The sequence below is a fragment of the Melanotaenia boesemani genome, chromosome 21 (genome assembly GCF_017639745.1).
Source record: "Melanotaenia boesemani isolate fMelBoe1 chromosome 21, fMelBoe1.pri, whole genome shotgun sequence".
In the NCBI taxonomy this organism is placed as follows: Eukaryota; Metazoa; Chordata; class Actinopteri; order Atheriniformes; family Melanotaeniidae; genus Melanotaenia; species Melanotaenia boesemani.
In genome coordinates, this window is record NC_055702.1 from 7234952 (window position 1) to 7257186 (window position 22235).

Genomic DNA, 22235 nt, shown 5'->3' on the forward strand with positions numbered 1-22235 from the left:
TAATAACACAGTATAATTATAAACTAGTAATTCATTTTTTTGACAGTTTTAAGGAATATCAGTCAATGAACCAGCAAAGTGAATATCAGAAGAAATCTGTAAGCTGTAAATAGTAATAGATGGCATATTTATGCTGAAAGCTGGTGAAAATGCACAAGTTCTTCCTTAATAAAAATAACTTTGTTAAAAAAAAATGTGGGTCTGGATATTATTGTGTGACTAGCTCTAACAGATGTACAGTATACATTCATATGAGACAGCTAAATTAAATTCACAGTTGTGGTGGTTTGTTGACTTTTATATCTGCTTTGTTATGCAAAGTAAATAATCTGCCATATACAGTCATGGACAAAATTGTTGGTACCCTTCGGTTAATGAAAGAAAATATCACAATGGTCACAGAAATAACTTGAATCTCACAAAAGTAATAATAAATAAAGATTCTATGAAATTTAACCAATGAAAGTCAGACATTGCTTTTCAACCATGTTTCAACAGAATTATTTAAAAAAATAAACTCATGAAACAGGCCTGGACAAAAATGATGGTACCCCTACAAAAGACTGAAAATAATGTGACCAAAGGGACGTGTTAATCCAAGGTGTGTCCACTAATTAGCATTACAGGTGTCTACGATCTTGTAACCAGTCAATGGGCCTATATATAAGCTACAGGTAGTCACTGTGCTGTTTGGTGACATGGTGTGTACCACACTCAATATGGACCAGAGGAAGCAAAGGAAAGAGTTGTCTCAGGAGATTAGAAAGAAAATTATAGATAAGCATGTTAAAGGTAAAGGCTATAAGACCATCTCCAAGCAGCTTGATGTTCCTGTGACTACAGTTGCACATATTATTCAGAAATTTAAGATCCATGGGACTGTAGCCAACCTCCCTGGACGTGGCCGCAGGAGGAAAACTGATGACAAATCAAACAGACGGATAATACGAACGGTAACAAAAGAGCCCAGAAAAACTTTTAAAGAGAATAAAGGTCAACTTCAAGCTCAAGGAACATCAGTGTCAGATCGCACCATCCGTCGTCGTTTGAGCCAAAGTGGACTTAATGGGAGACGACCAAAGAGGACACCATTGTTGAAAACAAATCATAAAAAAGCCAAACTACATGTTGACAAGCCACAAAGCTTCTGGGAGAATGTCCTATGGACAGATGAGACAAAAATGGAACTTTTTGCCAAGGCTCATCAGCTCTATGTTTACAGATGGAAAAATGAAGCATATGAAGAAAAGAACACTGTCCCTACTTTGAAACATGGAGGAGGCTCTGTTATGTTCTGGGGCTGCTTTGCTGCATCTGGCACAGGGTGTCTTGAATCTGTGCCGGTACAATGAAATCTCAAGACTATCAAGGGATTCTAGAGAGAAATGTGCTGGCCAGTGTCAGAAAGCTTGGTCTCAGTCGCAGGTTATGGGTCTTGCAACAGGACAATGACCCAAAACACAGCTAAAATCACCCAAGAATGGCTAAGAGGAAAACACAGGACTATTCTAAAGTGGCCTTCTATGAGCCCTGACCTAAATCGTATTGAGCATCTTTGGGAGGCGCTGAAACATGCCGTCTGGAAAAGGCTTCCTTCAAACCTGAGACAACTGGAGCAGTTTGCTTATGAGGAGTGGACCAAAATACCTGCTGAGAGGTGCAGAAGTCTCACTGACAGTTACAGGAATTGTTTGATTGCAGTGATTGCCTCAAAAGGTTGTGCAACAAAATATTAAGTTAAGGGTACCATCATTTTTGTCCAGGCCTGTTTCATGAGTTTATTTTTTTAAATAATTCTGTTGAAACATGGTTGAAAAGCAGTGCCTGATTTTCATTGGTTAAATTTCATAGAATTTTTATTTATTATTACTTTTGTCAGATTCAAGTTATTTCTGTGACCATTGTGATATTTTCTTTCATTAACCGAAGGGTACCAACAATTTTGTCCATGACTGTAAGCTGTTTATTTTAATGCTCTCTTATAATTAATTTAACATTTTATACATGTAGGTATCAGATAGCATTTCTTATCATTTAGTTTCATGAACTCAGCTCAAACTTCATTTGACTTAATCTCATATTTATTGGCATTTTCATACTGAAAATGCTACGCCATATTTTATGTTTCTGACAAACAGAAAGGAAACGTGTTCTCTGAGTACATTATGTTCTGCATTCATTTGTTGGTGGGCTGCTGTACAGTAAAGCGAAACTGCGCAGACTTATCTCTGTTATCATCTCCAGGGGCACCGAGACTTATCCCCAGAATAGAACAAAACCAGTCTTTCATGACTTTTGTCTTAGTGTGAACATTAAAGGGCTAAAAGCAAAGAATATGGTCCTCACAGTGCTGCCCGATTTATCCAGATGAGACTAAACTTTTTGAAGCAGGAAGATGATGGCATTTTCAACCCCCAAGCCCATTACGATAAGCAAGCTGTAATGGGCCTTGAAATATGTTCACTTCCTAATTGAAGTGAGCCAATTTGTTCTTTGCTTTTCTTGTTTTTATTTACTTATTTATTTTGTAAGTTATTTTTGTGGTTTAATTGCAGAATAAGGAAAGTAGTTTCTAATTTAGCTTTTATATTCTGTCTCAAAAAGTACAATATTTAAGTAGATAAAGCCCACTTTACCTTTGAGTAAAACACATTATGTAAATAGTTTATGTCCATCTTGTTTTACTATGACAGTTGAAATTTATTAATTGTAATTTGGTTTATTCAGGTTAATTTATTAGATTACAGTTTACAGTATGAGCTGATTTACATATAAACTAATGACATTCTACTCTAAATTAACATTTGTTTTGTTTTGTTTTTACTATTATTTATTTATTTTACCCATTTGTTAAAATGTGATATTTCTATTTATTTATTTATTTATTTATTATTATTTTATTTTATTTTATTTTATTTTATTTTATTTTATTTATTTATTTATTTATTTATTTTTTTATTTTTTTTATTTTATTATTATTTTTTTTTTATTATTTATTTTTTTTATTTTATTTTTGAAAACTCCGTGTAGCTAGTCGGAGCTATTTGAATGGTTGGACACGCTTCCGGAACCTGTCAGCCGTGAGTACCACAACTGCAATGAGTTTTGAGTGGCCCTGGCAATACAATTTCCCACCGTTTTTTACGTGAGTGAAATGTCTATTAATATTTTTTTATGAGAAAACAATTGAAAACCATTGTTAACCTTCATTACTTATTTATAACGGAATTAGTGAAGGCCGATTTACGGGCTAGCATCATGTTAGCAAGCTAATCGGCTAGATGACACAGATTGCTAAGGAAGTGAAATAACTCACATAGGATTTCTAGAGGATTTATATGTGAAACTGCTCTTTATGACTTGCTTCGAAGACTCACCGAGGCTCAGAAGCTTGCGAATATAATATAATGATAACATTAAGATAAGGTGTTGTTAGTGTCATAGGAATGAAGCAATGAAAAAACAGCCTTGAGCTGTTTTGAAAGGATCTGTTACAAGTGATCGTTAACTCACCTTAAATTTAGTTTTCATTTAAGATCTGACATTATAACCTCAGTTTGCTCAGCACTTCTGTTTCTATGGTTGATAGGTTTAGCTGTATTTTAACAAGAAAAGTCTAGTGAAAAGTCAATTAATCTGATGGTTTAAGTCATAGTTATTACAGAAATAAGTAATATTTCAAAGCATTCAGAAACTAATCAGTTGCTAAATGATGAGTAATTAAGAAAAATGATGACTTTAAACAAAGCCATCGACATCTATTACAAGCTAACACAGGGATAATCTGTAAAGGTAGATTACTTGTCTCACAGTAGCTGCTCTCATTATCTGTTAATTGTTAAAATAAATATAGTAAAAGTTCCTTTATATTAAAAAAAAAAGTCAAAATTATGAAATAAAATCTCTGAATGCATTAACACTAGATTTGCAAACTTTAAAAAAACGGTTTGAATGTTTGTTAACTGCAGAATTGAGAAATATTTTGTTAGTGAATGTGGTGCCATTGCCATGCTTGACATCTTTAACTGTGACATGTCGTGAACAGGCTACAACCCAATGCTGACACAAGACAAAAGCAGCTGGCGGCCTGGTGTTCCCTGGCTCTGTCCTACTGCCGGCACCACAAACTCTACACTCTGGATGTCATGGAGGTGCAGGAAAGCCCCGTCTTCAACAACAAGAAGATAGAACGTATCCTAAAAAATGTCCACCTGTGAAGTTTTACTTTATTTTCAACAGCTCTAATAATGTTTGATTGAAAAGCACTTTTTATGTCTTAATGCTAAAATAGTTAAATGTATATTACTCTTAAGAGTTTGTTGGCTCCCTCATTTATTGGGAAACATAAATTCCACCCACAGGATATTAATGTTGACACAAAGCGACTATATATTTTACAAGCCTTTTAAGACACTGCCACCTCTGTTGCTGCCCTTCATATCACTGCAGAAGATAAAATTGAGATTTCCTTTGATTTAATTCTGATATATATAAAAAAGTATGTTTTATTACCCTTAATGCAATTCCAGGAAAACTGTCAATGGAAGCAATTCAAGTTGTCTTTGAGGAATTGAGGAAAAAAGGTACATTTTACTCTGTCTTAATCTTTTTGCAGTGCTGGGATTAAAAGTAATAAATATTTTTTGTTATGTCTGTAATGTCTGACTTCAGGCAACCTCGAATGGTTGGACAAAAATAAGTCTCGGTGTTTAGTCATGTGGAGACGACCAGAGGAATGGGGCAAATTAATATACCAGTGGGTGAGTCATGAACTGTACCTTGTTCATTCATGGGGCTGATAAAGTCTGGGAAGAAGGCTGGAAGTGTGGTATTCATAGCTCCAAGAATTTAATAATGCTGCTTTCACATGTTACTGGTAATCATTACTCTGTTATGATTTTGCTAAAACCTTTAAGATAATCATGGCACAAAATACAGATCTACACTACATTATCAACAATTTCCATGCACTTAACATAATTTTTAAAGCCATTGTTCTGCTTTAACCCAGTTTCTTAAATGTCACATAAACATGAGACAAAGTTTCTGTAATTTAGGTGTGTAATTAGAGACTTCTTTTCTTCCTGAGGCTAGATTTCTCCCAGAGGAGATGACCACTTTTGAATAGACAGCCTACTTGATTGCATTCACTGGACAGAGATTTCAGAGAGAACAACAGGATGAAATGGGAGGTGATTAGAAATGTTACATCATCTCCTCAAACTAAATCTAATAAATAATTTTCTAAACAAGAGCTGACACAAAGTTCAGATTCCTCTGTAAATATCATTGTTTGTGAAATTCAGAGACGTTTGCTTTGTGGTGCAGTGTTACATAACCACCAGTCAAATTTAATAAGGAATGCCAGCAAAGTGAGATCAGTGATGTGCTTGAAATCTGATTACTCTCTTGCTTTACGCAGCTGCTGATTAAGGGTGATATCTTGTTTTTTTTAGGACAGCCAGGGTTTTTTTTTTTTTTTTTTTTTTTTTTTTTTTATCAAGCAGACTTTAATAAGGTGTACTCAGGTTTAACTGTATTTTCAGTGTCGTGGAGTTGTTTCACTTCAGTTCAACTGTATCTTTGCAGGTTATGTTTGAGTAAACAAAACATTTCTCCAAATCCTCCCAGGTTTTGATCAAACTCTGTCAGGCCATCGTGGCTTAATCGGTTTCACATATACCAAGTCAGGCTGAGAAGGAAAGCCATGGCTGTCTTCAAAAGACCACAAGTTTAATTACAGATTAAGTGATGTAGAGATGAAACCATTGCATGTTTTTTTTTTACTTCACTTTAAGGAAATATGCAGGCCTTGTAATGAATTAAAATCAACTTTACAGATTTTTTTTTAAAAAATGATAGCATTTAATTGTCACTGCTTAACACTGGCATAATTAAAAATGGTACAAGTTGAATTTATTATACGTTGTACCCTGCTGATCTGGAAATATAAATGTTGATATGAAAATTTTATTCCAGCCATGAAAATCATCAGTCAACATAAAAACGTTTAGTTTTAGTCTCCATGTACAACCTTTGCACAAATGTTTGCCTGGTAGCTGTGTAACTCTTAATATTTTAACTGCTGACATGAATTAGTGTTTGCACAGAGAAAATATGGCGCGGATCAGATAAAAGGGCTTAGCTTAGAAATTTAGCATTTCCACTATCAAATATTCTTAGTCAAATATACGACCACGTCTGTGGGATATTGTTCCTGCCCCTGAAAATCAGTACAGCTCATGCAGATAACCCGATAGCCTGAAAAACTAGAGGTTCCGACTTGAAATGCTCTTTCACATCGGAAAACCATTTTCAGTGTGAATACATAATCATCTGTTATCTAAATCTCACCTTATTTAAAAATGGATGCATCATTCTGCAGGGAGGAATGAGCTCCAATCTTTATTTACATAAACTGCCTCTAACTCCAGCAGTCGTTTTAGTAATTCACTCAATTTAACTGTGATCATCATTGTTATGACACTAATGATGCTCACAGTTAAAATTAAAAAGGAAACTGTAGTTGCAGAGTCTAGTTGTGGTATTTAAATGCTAGATAATCAATGAAAGGCAAAGAGCGTAAGACTGGATGAAAGTGTGCATATGAACAAAAGCTGTGTTTGTAAACTAACATCCAGCTTTTGGTGCCTCGGGTTGTAGTATATCCATCCATTTCCTATACTGCTTAGTCTAACTGGGGTCACAGGGAAGCTGGAGCCTATCCCAGCGATTAAGAGAGGAGAGGCAGGGATACACCCTGGACAGGTCGCCAGTCCATCGCAGGGGTGATGGTACATATTATAGATATGTGCATATAGCTTACAAACACAATAGTAATGTCATGTAAATGGGTGGATGTGTAAGTGAACGGTATCAGAAGAAATGAATATGGGTTGTTATAGCACGTCATAACTTTGTAGGTGTATAGACATTATAAACACCCAGCAGCTGAAACCCAAAACAAACGAATGCTAAAGCAAATTTATATACATCTTGTCCTGCACACACACAGTCACTGTTGATGTTTTATTAAGTGAAGTCAGTGTGACTGGTACAACACTCTGTCTCTTGGATGACATTTTACATTTGAATGCGTAGTTTTAGGTAGGGATGTGTGTCATATATCAGTTTATAAACAGCCAATAAGTGATTTCAATCTTCTAATAAATATTGTTTGCATATTGAAATGTTAGAGGTCATTTTTCCTGTAGGCAGAAACAAAGCAGGTTTATTTGTAAAGCACATTTCATGTACAGGATAACTCATTAGACATAAGACATAAGAAGCATTACAGCAGTGTGAAAAAGAAGCAGTGAAAAGGAGAACTAAAAGAATTTAATTAAACTAAAAAAAAAAAGAATAAAAGAAATTAAATAGAAACACCCGCGATCCTGAAGTGGACTAAGCGCTATAGAAAATTAATGGCTGGATAAATAAAAAAAAAACAGAACAAGTTAAAATGGAGAGAAACAAACAGAGGGAATGCCCACAGACAGATACATATACAAACGGATGTCAACAAGAAATATATCATTCTCATTATTATCGCGATCATCTTCATTGTAACATATTTTTGACTTTTTTAAAAAACAAATATGCCATGATATGAACTATATTTGGAGCTAAAGCACCAGATGAGCTGGGGAAGTCTGAAGGCTTTGAGAAAAATATTAACATGCTTCAGTAATCACAGCTATTACAGAAATTATTTCTGCAAAATCTAATTAAACTAAACCAAAAATTGAGTTGTTTTTAGTCAGAAGAAGAAGATACTAAGAACTATGATGCATTTTCTAAATGACTTCTTTTTTTTTGTATGATAGGTTTCCAAAAATGGCATGGTCAACTCTGTGTTTACACTTTATGAGCTGTCCAATGGTGATGATACAGGAAGTGAAGGTAGGAAATTAATTATTAATCATTTTTCATGTGTTGTTCCAAATGCTGCCTCAGATCCTGTAAGAGCCTAAATAGATTTTATGAAACATATAAAAACAAAGATATTTATTACAGTCCTTTGATCTTGTTGGATTGCGTTGTATTTTGCTGTATTTGCGGTCAGTGCTTGAAATTTGGAGAATCATGTAGAAAATTAAGCTAGCAGCTGCTAATAATAGGACCATGGGTAAGTGAGCGTTCAACATCTACAGCTTCTTAAACCTCTTATTTAATAGTGATTTAAGCAAACCATAAAGCTAATTTTATACCGCTTCACTTTTGCATCTTGACAGTTGTTTACTTGTTTACTATTTCTCAAGCAAAGGTGATAATTTTGCTGAGCATCATTGCAAACTACACCTAATCAGCTATGACTCAAAACAGTTTTTATCTAATCCCAGTAATACCAACTACAAGACAGTAAAGTTACTGAAAAGCCTGAAAATCCAAAAACAGCTACCACATTTTAAACTTAAAAAAAAAAAAAAAAAACAACTTTAATATACCAAAATCCAGATTCTGTAAGGCATCTCAAGGTGCCCACCATATTTGCCTTTTTGGAGATGCTACAACCACGGCCTTAAATTGTTCTGAAGTAAATACACCTGCCCAAATCTTCTGCATTACATTAAAAACAGCTCTTCGCTTACCTTCTAACATATACCAGACTTTGACACGTGCTTCAGTTACAAATTAATCATTGTTGTCTGATTCCTCAGTGAGTGGTTATCTGTTTTTGCTCATCTAAATAAAAAATAAGTGTATACTTACTGCACTTCATTTCTGTAATCTTGTCTTTCAGAGTTCCATGGTTTGGAAGAGTGGATGCTGCTTCGATCGTTGCAGGCTTTACAAACAGAAGGCAAAGCAGAAATAATCACCATGGATGATGGGAAAGGAGTCAAATTCTTCTGAAACACTGCTGGAATCACTCTTAACAGCCCTCATACTGTATCTTACTGGGAAATTTTAAGATTCAGCCATCTAAGGCTACTCAAGGTGCACCTCCATGCCCAGCCTGGTAGATGCTAGTTCTGTAATTGTTGTTGCCTTTTTGGTTTAGAGCCTCCTTTTTCTGGAAGAGAATCAATATTATTTCTAAGTGTTTGAGGGTGAAAAAGAGCATCAAAGGTGACAATGTGTTTAGAGTTGTCACAGGTGGCATTTGTTGCCATTTAAACATGCAATGAGTCTATCAGGGGACTAAAAACTATCATATCTGAATACTTTAGGGGAAGTTTTCCCCCACCTAGCTGATACTTAACTCCATTACTGAGAATGCATCTAGTTTTATTTCCATTTTCTCTGTTAACAAATTTACTGTGTCTTAATTGTTTCTGGACCTTCCTTTGGTTGTTGTTCCTCTATCCCAGCCAGACATCCCAAAGAAATCCTAGAGCACAACAACCAGAGGGACTTTTCATTTTCCAAATAAATGCTTCCAGAAGAGGAACACCACAGAGACTTGGCTCCATTCAGCCAGGTGGAATAACATAGTGGACTTATTACCGTCATTCTTTTATTGTGCTGTAGCTACTGTGACGCTCCTGTTATCTTTCTCTGTCTATATTCAACCTCTTTTTTCATACACTGTAGGACAATAAATTAGAAATTTGTTAAAATGTCTTGCTTTTCATCTTTATTTCATGTCTCAAATTCTTTGAATAACTTTTGATGTTGTGTGAAAGCATAAATGGCAACAGTCCAGCACTGTGTGTGCATACGTGCAGAGTCAAACCCCAAAGATGGAGCTGTGCTGAATCACAGTATGCTGGATAGCCCACTCACATCATGTTCTCTGTGTTCCAACCTAAGGATGATACAGCTCTGAGGAACCGTGTGTGTTTGCTGATAAAACCTTGTATGATCACTGGGGGGGACAGGTGGGGTACAGTGTGGCCTTGGCTGATACTGGTGTCCTATTTCAGAAGCGGCTGCTCTCCGTGGTGTAGCTCCCTCTGCAGGCCAGGCACATTGCTTACCGTCCCCCCTTGGGCCGCTTATCTCTCTCATTCAGGCCAATCAAATGACCCATCACGTGTACTTTTGGTTCAGAAGAATTTAACGGGAGTTTCGCAGCAAGAAGTTGCGCTTACGCACAAGTTTTGGAGTTTAAATAAGGTCTGTTGCACCTGTTCAGGTAATCAACACAATGCATTGGTTCCTTTCTGAAGATATGAGGAATCATGACTCTCATTTGGAAGGTATTTAAAAAAAATGCTGTGGTTTTAAAGAGTTATGGTTAGCCAACGCAGCTCTGGTCAGAATATAATTTTTCCCTCTGAGCGCGTCAAAGCTCCGAGGGGTGGAGTTAGGAGCGCGCGTCGAGCTCTCAGTACGCACAACCCACCAGAGCTTTGTTGACATTGGCAGCTTCGTCCTCTTGTAGGAGGTTATGGTTTAAGTCTTTGGAAAGAGAAGAGGAGAGAAGACCGTGAATTATTTTGGCAGTAACTGTGTGTTAATATGCGCACAGCTTTCGCGGGAAATGTGTCTTCGCATCGGCTGTAATAAGTAACTTTGATTCTTTTTCTTCTTTTTTAGGCTTAAAAGTTTTTTTTTCAAATGTTCACAGTATCTGCAGGTAGTGGCAGCTTGCATGTTGTAGACTGTATTAGTCGTGTTTTGTTGTGGTCAGACTTTCATTAAAGACACTGACTTCTCTGGCTTCGTGGGAAATTGACATGGAACGTCGTGTAACGGTGTCCTATTGTTTTAATGTTATTTCTGCTTCTGTAGGCTCTAAATCGGGAAGGCGTTAAACCTGCCACGATGTCTCATGCACAAGTTGAGATCCCCGGACGCGGTTTCCCAGGCCTCTCTATGGATATGACCGAAGACTGCCTATCCCGGGTCCCATCCATGCTGAGGACGCACGGCTTGGGCGCACGGAGGAATTCTTATGGGCTGCAGAAAATAAGTATGGACATTGATTCGCCTCTATACAGTGGTGCCCTTTCCAAAGCCTTGTCCTGGTCAGCTGAAAATATCCTAACACTCGCCGAGTCCAGAGCAGAGGACGAAAAAAATAACGATACTCCACCATCGTCTGCGTCTCCAGTTTCCAGTCCGGGGACCAGCTCCAAAACGCCCGAAAGCAGGGAGAAGCCCAAAGCCGGGTGCCCCGAAGGAAACTGGGATTCGGTTCCGAGATCAAACGCTCAGGATGCCAGCTCGGACTCTGAAAACGAACTTCAAAATAAACAAAACAAGATCTTGTCTCGCATCACGTTTGATAGTCAGTGGGAGCAGGAAGAGAAAGAGGACGTGGAGACCAAAGCTGTGGCAACTTCTCCTGATGGAAGATATCTCAAATTCAACATAGAGATTGGAAGAGGTTCTTTCAAAACTGTCTACAAAGGACTGGACACAGAGACCACAGTAGAGGTTGCATGGTGTGAGCTACAGGTAGGTGCTCTTCAGATCAAAAACAAACTACAAGTCTTTAACTTTCTACAATTTTAAAATGTATTAATTAGTTTATTTTTGTACTAAAGCAATTCATTGTTATTAGGGAATGAATTTTCCTGTTATTTACACTTGCAAAGTTTATTATAGAGTTAAGTACTATATCCCCAGCAGCAAACCCAGATCAAGTACATAGACTGATACTTTCCCTGCTTTACTGCCCCACTCAGCTCTAATTCCTGCCTCAGGGCATCAGTGTTGATGTAAAGCAGCTAATCTAGTATATATTATTCCTTGCTGACCTTGAGTTGGGCTGTGTGAAGCCCTTGCATGGTAACCCAGGCCATGTTGGCAGCCCTGCTCCAATTGAACCACTCTTCCTACTGTGATCCCCTCTAATCTCTTTTTTCATTAACAACCAGTGACACCAATGCTCTCCAAAAGCGTTACTTGCAAATAAGAGAGGATGGAAAAGACACATTTAGACACAGGTCTGATGATGTATCAACAGTATTTGTATGCACTGTCATGTTTCCATCCACTTATCTGGACTTGTAGGGAATCTATGCACATATGGAACATTAAGAAAGACAAATTTGTTGTGGTATCAATGTTTTCTGTGCCACAGGATTTGGCATGCAGGCGACAAACAGCCTGGGTAACAGCTGCTTCTTCTCTTGCTTACATGGTTTGATAGCACAGTGGTGGTAGATTTAAAGATTTAAGGCTTAACTCCACCCTAAACATTTGCCTTTGTGTGTGACGTGCATCAGTGTTGGTATCTGGCAGCCATGTGAGCCTTCTTAGGCACAACATTAAACTAATTAATTGCTCTCAACAATTCATTCTGTTGATAAGTGGGCTCATAAAGATGATGAAAGTTATTTTCAGATGTAGCTGCTTAAAAATATGCTTTATTGAATAAAAAAATGCATAGAGTTAGTTTTGAATTTAAGCTTTGCAGAAGACACTGCAGTGCAGACATTTGGGGATTACACAGGGTGAGGTGGATCTGTCTTGAGGGCTCAACAAGCAGCTGTTTGGCCTCAAGGGTCCAACTGTCAGATTGCACAACAGGTGTCTATTTAGATACAGTCACTCCCAGGCTCTTCAGAGAGGCCCAGAAAACCTTTTACCTGCGCTGTTACAACACTGTCATTGATGTTTCTTCCTCTCCAGTCAAACACAGTTGGGAATTTATCACTATTTGTGGTCTGACATTTAAAGAATACCCCGATTTAGAAGTTTTTAGAGTGAAAAAGAACAGCACATTTTTGTTGCTGCTTCTGTGGCTGTGGGCCATTTTGGAAACAAGCATGCTATTTCATCTCTTTACTTCAGACATGAGCCCAGTTAATCTCCCTAATCACTCCTAATAAGCTTAAAGGTGGCATTGTTGATATGGTTACTGTTGTGATAAGTTAACCTCAAAAAGAGAGACTCAACTGCAAAAGCATTTCTTCACTAAAATCACCTAACCGTCCTCCCCATGTGCCCTGATGCTTAATGCGAAAGCCTGCTGTTGGTGGCTAAACACAATCACTCTTGTAATGTTGTTGGAGCAGCAGTTGAAGGTACGTCATCACAAGTCAGGTAGAAAAGTCTTAAGCTCTTTTAAATATGTATTACAGAGCCTAAAATGTAATCTGCAGGAAGTTAAGATCAGCTGTTCAGGATGTGAGGGGTTTAAACAATAGCTACTTTGCCTGATTACCACTTATGCAGATTATTATTTTAATTAATCATGTTTTTTTTTGTGTATTCTTCAGTGTATGGTGTATTGTGAACACTATTATGCTGATTGCATGTCTGTGTGGGCGGTGTCCACTTTTGTGTGAGCACACAAAAAGGTAACAAAACATTTGGATTCTTGTATGACATGCAACACGGAAACTGTACCAGGACACTGTAATAAACCGGAGAGAGCTCCCTTTCACTGCTCACAAACCAAATGACCTGTATCAAAATTATACTATTATTACTTAAAAAAAAATGTTTTGGCTTTATTAACTTTAAGTAATCGTTTATATAACTTTTAATGTGGAGTAAGAGTTTATGATGCAAGTGTTTCTTTGGTATTCTGAAACAGCATTTTTAAGGCCGCAGTGGGATGTACTGAGGTGGGTCTAAAAATGTGTAATAATGAAATGATTATTGCAACTAAAGTGGTCATCAGATGTAACAAGTAAAACAAAATGTGTAAAAGCAAACAGCTGATGTTCCAGTTTTTACAAACAGTTGTTTATTTTGGATGATCCTATATTGTTTGGTTTTAATCACTGCTGCACAAACACTTGCTTTCAGTCAAATCAGCAGTTTTATAAGTGTTTCTTCAGCATTCTTGGCTGTTTAACTTTGCACAGTTGTCACATCTGTTTTTTATGACTTCTAAATTGTCTTCATTAAATCTAAGCCATTTATACAGACAAATATTATCTCCCACGAAGGCAGTTGGTGAGCTGTTGCTCTATAAATGCTGCATTATGATCAAGAGCATGATAGTGGTGACTTAATATACAAAATATGCTGCATTCACTTGCAAAGACAGAAACAGTTACAAGATACAACATCTAATATACAGAATATTATCTGTTTGGATTCCCAGGGGTTGATGTTGGGGCCATTTGTGTTTAATTCAAACATCATAACAGCGCACAGAAAAATAATTATCCCTTTGAGCTCTGTGCCAACTTTTTTCTGCTTAAAAATTACATATAAATTAAATAGTTTAGAAAGTGTTTACAAGACACATTGTTCAGTAGAATGTAAAATAAAATATCCTATACATCTTAGTTATTAATTGCTCATCAGCCAGATTTACAGGATTAATACCAAACATTTACAGTGCACTTTTAGTTTTTGTTTTAAACTCTCAAATATCTCAACATTTCTGACTGGTTTTTAAGGTTTTTCATGGCCGATTTGTAGTTTTTCTTTACTTTGGACAGTATTTGCATTTTAGGCGTTGTCTCATGCCTCAAACATCTCTCTATCCTTCCTTATTGAACGTTCTGCAAATCAATACAAACTACATTGTAATATCTGGAGGGGGGTTGTACAGTACACAGGGCGAATGTAAAGTAGCACTTTCCCAGTTTGCTTTGACCCCTATTTCACACACATGCCTTACGTTTGGAATGTTGATTTATTAACCATCTGTTCATGTCTTTACATTGTGTGCAGTCCTTGTTAAGACTGTTTGCACTGGCTTGTTAATTTCATTGTGCTTTTTTACAGCATTATATGTTATGCGACATTGTGGAGTATCTTGAATTAATCAAGAACTTTAGAGTTGTTAAGCTACATGGTTGTATGTTTAGAGCCCTGTACTGTTGCTAAAAGAAACAGGGCTTAAAAACAATACCCCTTCCAGGAGGTGGCTACTTAGCAACCCTTCCCCCCTCAGATCCACTGGTGATTCAGGTGCCATATAGGAAATGTAGACTGCACTTTGTAGGGAATGCAGAAGTGTTAAAAAATGGATGAGCTGCTGTATTGTCCCTTTCACTCTTACCCACACACTGTTAGCATTGTGTTGCATAGAAACCAAAGTCAAACCTTTATAGTATCTTTACTTTTGTAAATTTACTTTAGCAAAAATCTGAATCAGATTGATTGCTGTTCCTTGCATGAATGAGCTTGAATCTCCTGTACTATGCAGCACAGGTGACTGAATGCAACATCCCAGTGAGCTAAACAGTAACTGATAGAAATGAGAGCATTCAGCCACAAATATTCCTTGGTGAGCCCCTTTAAAGGGCATCGGTTGCACAATACCTGAGCTCATTCATGGACAGTAGTTTCCAACAAATATTCCTACCCCTTGCACCAGACACTCAGCCACTTCTAAACTCTCATGTTTAATTTTCTAAACCAAAGCAGCACACATTCTTCAGTCATACTCTATATAAACAGGCTATCTGTGCTTGATTACACCCAAGTCATCTCTATTTTCAGCAATATCAGTTTTTATGAGGGGTCTGCTTAATACAAGATTGGCTTCAGTTTATTTAAAAACACCACAGCACCCACAACCAGTTAACCTTTTATTTAGTCACATAAATACAGGCTGAGGCTCATTTTCAAAGTTATAAAGTTTGTGTTGTTTTCATTGATGGTCATCACATGCTTGAGATGATTTTCTTGTCCAAGGCTTGTTTTTTGTGGTAACCTATTCCACTAACACATAAAACTTGATACTTAAACTGCGTCAAGCGTGGCCTATTATTAATGAGTCATTCAGTGGTGTTAGTTTGGTGTGATAGTTGTGTGTAACATGCAATACACAGAGAATCAGAGGATCTTACATGCAAACAAAATAATAGATGCAATATATTTGGTTTTTGTGGTTTGTATTTTTTCACTTATAGACATACATCCATGTAACAGATAATGAAATTAATCAGTAGTGAAGATAATGGTTTGTTGCGGCTTTCTTCTGGATGTTTATATGTCATTGGCCTCTAGGAAGCACAGTTGTCTAAAGGCAAAATGAAGGTAGGTGGGGAGTGGTAGAAGAACCTTTACACCAACTTTGAGCCATCTCAAAGTAGGCTTGTGTGATGGAACCTATTTAAGCTCCATTTTTAAAGCTAATCTACTCTGAGGCTAAACAACAACATATAAATCTAGTTTGACACAACCCCAGATTTCTGTTGCCCCTCAGGGTGTCTCTTATGCTGGGCTGAGTTTCAGAGTACAAACTTTGCTGTGTAACCTTTATCTGAATGTGGGTAGTGTTCACTGACATGCAATGGGCTTCCTATCAGTTCTACTGTAGCCAACACCAACATTGTCTTTCCTTGTAAGGCCCACAGTGTGGTGAGACCCAGCTTATCAGGGCAAGCTCATGCTCTCCAAGGAGAAAGTTAAGGAGGCCCAAAACGATAGCCTACTTGGCAGCACGTCACTTTGACATGGAGGCTGTTTGTTTTGTTTGTGTTAGCTTCGCACACTTCTGAAAGGAAAGCCGCGTTGTTGAATTTATTGTTGAACTTATTGTTAAATTTGCATTGTACTAAGAGTGCACTCAGTCGGTGATTGTTCTGCTGGAATTGGCTTGTCTGTATAAATCCATTTGGAGCTGAAACTGCTGAACAGTGTCTAAGTGGCTGCTTTTGGTGGTATGTCATTTTCTAATTCAGGGTGAACTTAATCAACGTGGTGGTTCTTTTTGTATGAGCCTGATGGCTTCTGGTATGTTTGTATAGAAACTAAAGCCCTAGTTACTGTGAAGGTTGGCATCTGTTTGTTTTTTTGTTCACCATGCAGCTGGAGGGTGCTCAGTGCATCCTCTCCAAAAGTTGAGACCTCAACTCTATTGAAGTATTGTGGGCTCATCATGACAGAGAACAGAAGAGAAGGTGTGAAATAAACCTGAAAAAGTATTATTAAAGACTACAACAACAACAAATTGTTGCACCCTTTTCTTTTTCCCTGAAGAAAACTTAGGTGACTCAAACATTTTACACAGCCCTGTACATCAAGAATATTCTGTGCAGTGGAGTTAATATTGACTAGATAAACATCAGCTTATCATGATAAGAAAAGTAATCAATAATCAGTTATTCTGTTATTCCATGTGATTTTTCTAGCCGACAGGAAAGATTCAGTAAAAGGAACAGATTATTTTTATAGTTTTTTTCCCCCCTCCTTTAGATGTAACAATAGATCTGTTGTACTTTCATAAGCAGAAAAGTGCTTTATCTCTGCTGTGTCACTTCTTTTATTGGGTGCTTTCTGTTAATCGATTTTTTATGAGAGAGATTTCAGTAAGTCGTCCAGGTTTATATAAAGTTGTCGAGAAGCTCATTGTAATAGCATTCTTATAGTTAACCCATACTTTATGCAACTACTTGCTCAGCTTCATGTTTTTTTTTCAGGTGGGGATCAATGGAAGGCGTCTGTTTTGTTTCTGAGTCTATCCTTTGAGATCCTTTTAAAATTAAACCATTTTCTGTGCCTTTACAAGAACCTGTTGCGTTTATAATAATTGCATTGGCTTTTTACTTAAGAGGAGCAAAAGTGTAGTTTTTTTTATTTATCTTCTGTCTCTGTGCTGAACACATCAGTGATGAACATGCTTTATTCTCCTTTGCTGGAGCAAGCCCTTAACTCCTAGATAAGCTCTGGTCACGTAAGAAATCTGTTCTTCATAAAGACTGTCCCAAAGACATTTTAAGTCTCTGCACACAGTGCAGCACCAGCAGGTTAATTGCATGACATTCTGTGTGAGATTGGACTAAAAAAAACTCCACAATTTATGTCAAGATGATATCTAAATTGAGGTATCACATGTGCATACCTCCTGTTAAACTGTACTGGCAGTTTCCAAAAAGTTGGGACATAAAGAAATTATTTGCAAGTGTAATGTGCTAAATTCTTACCACAGAGCCATGCAGTTGGCATTGTCTTGCTAAAATAAGCAAATTAGACCTTATCTAGATGGTACCATGTGTGTAATTTGTTTCAAATATGCATATACACCTCAGTTAATTGATTTAGTTTCTGGTGCACTCACAGTTGTGTAAGCTAGCATGCCACATGGACTAATGCAGCCTCATGCCATAAAAGTGGTGAGCAGTGTTCTAGTAAGTCTGGATTAATGATTCCTCTCTTCTTAAGCCTGGATGCATCCATCATTTCCTAAAAGGCTTCACATTTTTTATTTTGCTCAGGGCTTCTTATCCCAGTGAATCTGCATCTGCAAGTCTAGGTATTGTTTTGTACTTAGTCTTTTCTTTGCATGACGATTTTTTAAACTAACTTTTACATGCACCAACAATCTGGCAGTGGTTTTTTAGAGCGGGTTTTGGAATTCTGGGCTGATACCACCTTTGATGCTACAGATAATAATTTGATTAATGACCAGTAATCAATACTGACTGTCTTTGTCATTGATTTTTTTTTTTTTTTTTTTTATTAAACAGAAAGAACAGAATGAGAAAACCAACTATCTGCCGACTGTTTATGGACTACAAGCAGAATATTGAACTATAACGATATATGGCCTGTACATCTGTGCATCTTTAGTTATGATTTTTTTTCATGTTTTGGATATGTTTTCTGGTCTTTTGTTAACTTTTTAAAAACTGTATTGCTGGCATCAAATACAAAGCACTTGAATGTGTTATTTTTTAATGATGTCCTTCTGCTTTACTTATTTTTTCTTTTGCTTTTATTAATATTATACATAACTGATATTGTACATGGCTACATATACAACAAGTCACTGATTTTGTTGGTTTGTTGCAGCCCCAATTCAGTTCTTAGATTCTAACAGTAACAACATTTGCAGTCAAAGTTTGAAATGGCGATGTTTAGCTCATTTGTTTGCATGTACAGAGGCTCCTTGATGCAGCTAACCCAGGTTTGGATCCTGCCATGGTAGGAATGTCATTCCTTGCTCTCGCTTACTACCTTTTCTGTCAAGTAGTGTCAGTTAAAGGCCACCATAAAATCTTAAAAAAAAAAAATCTTAGTAAAAATCTTAAAGCCAGTGATGAGAATAAAATTAAAATTTCTTTGCTTTGCTTAGTTTTTTTCATTACTATTATTATTATTATTATCTCTGCCTAATGTTAATATTCAGGCTGTTCCAGGGCCCGCTGGTGATTCCACTATGTTAAGAATCATCACCAAGTCTTTTTAGAAAAATTTTAAACCACTAAACTTTGGAAAATCTTCTCTCAACAGCTTTAAACATGTGTCACTGTACAGACATTGCTTAGGTAAAAAAAAAAGAAAAACGTGGTTACCCTGAACCGTGGGCCGGAGACTCCTGCTTCCTAAACAAACCAAATACCTAAAGCTTTAATAGCTGTTGGGGCTCTGCAGCTGTAGCTGGTGAGGGAACAGACTGAATGACGAGGTTACCTCTGGTCATTTCTGAACTAACCAAGTGTATCAAAGTGTGCAGGACGGAGGTGTTATTAGTGTAAATATGCTGTAAGTTGCCATGTGAGCTCTGGGGTGAATTGACCAATGGTATATAGTAAGACTGGTTTGGGGCACAGCACCTTTCAGTGCTTATGAGCAAACACTGTAATTTGTTTTCTCAGTCAATAAAAAACACAAATTTGTGTTTCCCCCTAAAATAAATGGTCCTGGTTTAGTCCAGATTCATCATTTTTCAACGTGGGTTTCTAAATTCACTGCCTAAATATGTTTGTCAGTGTGATTATTTATTGGCCACTTTTGAGCAACTACTCAAGGAACCATAAATCTTTCATGCTGCTACCTTCCTGTGACAGGGGACACGACTTGCATACCACAAGTTGGTGAACTATATCCGGTTCTGGTTGCTAGTGGCGCTTGATAGCACATCCTTGTTTGTCAGTGTAACACTATGCTGCTTCCCTTCCTGCAGTCAGAGCTGAAGTACACTGCAAATAAAACAGTTATCAGGCATTTGCATGCAACATTTTGGAGAGTTTGCTTTAGTTATTTAGACCCTGAAGACTTAATCATGACTTACATGAGAATGCTGCAATTCTTTCTGCATAGCTGGAATTTCAAGAGAGTTTCAAAGGTTATCTGCCCCAAGTTCACAAAAAGCAATAATAAAACATGACTAGAGATGAAAACCTCCTCACTGCGTTGCTGGTTGCAGAGCCTGAGGCCATAAGTGCTTTAAAAGGCTTCAGTCTGATGCTCTCCCAGTCTAATGTCAGTTCAACATATTGTCCTGATTGGAGTAACAAGCATTTTTGTTTCCAAGCGCTCTGATCCAAAGAAAGATGGAGGTTATTGACTTGAATAATGACTTATAGTTTGCAAATATTTTACAGAGCCCACATGAGGCAGGTTTCTTATTTTGTTCTTTTTGGTCAAAGATCCAGTGGCCCGTTTCTGTAAGAGCTAATAGCATCTTAGCTGTTTTAAAATTAAACCAGCTTAATCAATCATCTTTAATTGCAGGGTTAATTCATTATTTCATAACAGATTTTTTACAACCTGGCAACCAAAACTCATTTCTATCAGAGAGTTATTAATTCTTGATACAGCATTTGCAAAAAATTTATTAACATATAATAAATCTTAGAAAACACGCCTTTATCAACATTTTCATAAAATGATACGAGAAACCCTAATACATAAAACACTGGATTTTCCAGTGCTCTTGTGCATTTTTATTTCAATAATTGGTCCTTTAGAAAATGTATCTGCTGTAATATATGCAGCTTTAAGTACATGAAGTTCCAAGTATCCGTTTACAAGACAAAAGGTCGTAAAAACTGCTGTCAGAAGGCTTGAACACTCCATTCAAACATACAATGTACAAATATTTTAACTCTGGTCTTTCAAATGGCCTCTGTTAAAATAATCCGCCCAGGAGGGACACACCTTCAAAACCTGTCAGATATGTACTGTCAGCAACTTGCTGAGACCTGTAGTCTGGTAACAAAACCTTTGCGATCGTAAACATTTAAAAACAGTTCAGGAGTTTACTGTTGAAACATGACAGTATTTTCTAGTTTAAGTGTTTTTAGCTTTCATGTAGCCTATTGCTACTACTACTACTTTATGAAGAGACCAATAATATACACTATACAGATACACTAATAAATATTTACACTATATTTCAGCAGCATCAAATCAAAGCAAAAAGCAATAACCACAAGAAATCATGATGTGAGTGAAGCCTGATCATGTTTTCGGCTGCCTCTGCTGCATGTTCTTTCCGATCAGGTTTAAGAGCCCTGAGGTTTGCCTTGGCCCTTTATAGCAGTAGCAAGTATAATCATGATGGAACATGACAAGCTTTTACATTCACTCTGTATGTATGTAAAACATAGCTTTCAATAATAGTGCTCAATATGGAAATGCTAAATATATTTGCTAAATAGATTTGTGGAACTGCAAGAATGTCAAATATTTATTGTTTTCTTGCATAAAAGCTTCAGGCTTTATACTACAGACAGTTAAAATTGTGGTATGGCATAAATTTATTCATACAGTTTCCCCACAAAAAACATTTTAATATATATTAATACCAAAGAAGCCTTAGCAGGCCTAAAACTATTTGTACCTGATTGCATAAGATGGTCAGATCCATCACAAAGCCCCTCCCCCCCTTTGTTTTTCCTGCGAGTCATCATGTTTAACTCCTTGGCTCTGTTTGTTAAGACAATACTCTTACAAGCTGTGTCCTTTGGGCATCTTGTGATCTTTCTGTGGTGACTGGGTTTCCTTGGTAGGACAGAGTGTTTGTTCCTTTCGCACTCATCCCCTCAATTGCCCTTTGTGAAAACGGCTAAAGTAAGTAACGCAACAAAAGGCAATGATACAGTGCTCATGCATCGGAAGCGATGGGGTGAATTGGGCATGTAGCATGTGATGCAAAGTTATCAGTTCATGTCATTGTGCAACTCAAATCTTAGTTAGAAAGGCGAGAGGATTATTGATGAGAACTCTGTGAGAAGGAGGACTGTTCTATAAATGCAAAGCAACTGAGTTTTTAATGAGTGACTGAAAGTAAACACCAGAGAGGTTAAGACTTGCTAAGAATACCAAAGTAAACAGACAATAAAATATCCCCCTGCTCCCTCATGGGCTTTCAAAAAAGTGATGCAATGTTTTTTTGAGAATCTACAGTGCACAGAGGATGGCCATGCATTTATCTACATATACTAGTCCTGCACAGATATACTGAGTCATTATGTTGTCATCTATTGACTATCTCTGATATTAAATTAAGATAGATTATAAATAGATTTATTCCATAATTATACATAGTTTTTTATAAGTAGAAAAAATGGGCTTAACCTGATTGAGAAAGATTTTCTTGATTAACCACTTTTTGTGATTAAAATACATAGGAGTAATATTGCAGATGGTTATTAGCTAGGCGCCACAAGTCAAGTCAGGTTCTCAAGAGTGAGAGC

At 37.0% G+C, this 22235-nt stretch overlaps 2 protein-coding genes across 7 annotated transcripts in view; both read left to right on the top strand.

Annotated features, from left to right (window-relative positions):
* The first annotated feature begins 3056 nt into the window (after positions 1-3056).
* vps25 (vacuolar protein sorting 25 homolog) lies at positions 3057-9566 on the top strand. Its single transcript, XM_041974610.1, has 6 exons — positions 3057-3145; positions 4046-4191; positions 4530-4583; positions 4672-4760; positions 7827-7902; positions 8744-9566. Exons 1-6 carry the CDS (start codon positions 3099-3101, stop codon positions 8854-8856), a joined length of 525 nt encoding a protein of 174 aa, XP_041830544.1. The 5' UTR covers positions 3057-3098; the 3' UTR covers positions 8857-9566.
* A 494-nt stretch (positions 9567-10060) lies between these two features.
* Positions 10061-22235, top strand: part of wnk4a (WNK lysine deficient protein kinase 4a) — a 42445-nt gene continuing 30270 nt past the window's right edge. For 3 of the 6 annotated variants that reach the window (XM_041973687.1, XM_041973688.1, XM_041973692.1), the window contains exons 1-2: positions 10061-10145; positions 10681-11349. In XM_041973687.1, coding sequence (XP_041829621.1) covers positions 10128-10145; positions 10681-11349 — 687 coding nt within the window. In that variant the 5' untranslated portion in view covers positions 10061-10127. Of the gene's footprint in view, positions 10146-10280; positions 10456-10680; positions 11350-22235 lie in introns of those variants that run through there. The other 3 variants (XM_041973691.1, XM_041973689.1, XM_041973690.1) reach the window with 3 other exon arrangements.

What these genes read in the sequence shown, in the direction of transcription:
- vps25 (XM_041974610.1), top strand. Translation starts at nt 3,099, where the DNA reads ATGAGTTTTGAGTGGCCCTGGCAATACAATTTCCCACCGTTTTTTAC. An exon ending in TGAGGAATTGAGGAAAAAAG is followed by an intron (nt 4,584 to 4,671) that starts GTACATTTTACT and finishes GTCTGACTTCAG; the next exon opens with GCAACCTCGAATGGTTGGAC. An exon ending in GCAAATTAATATACCAGTGG is followed by an intron (nt 4,761 to 7,826) that starts GTGAGTCATGAA and finishes TTTGTATGATAG; the next exon opens with GTTTCCAAAAATGGCATGGT.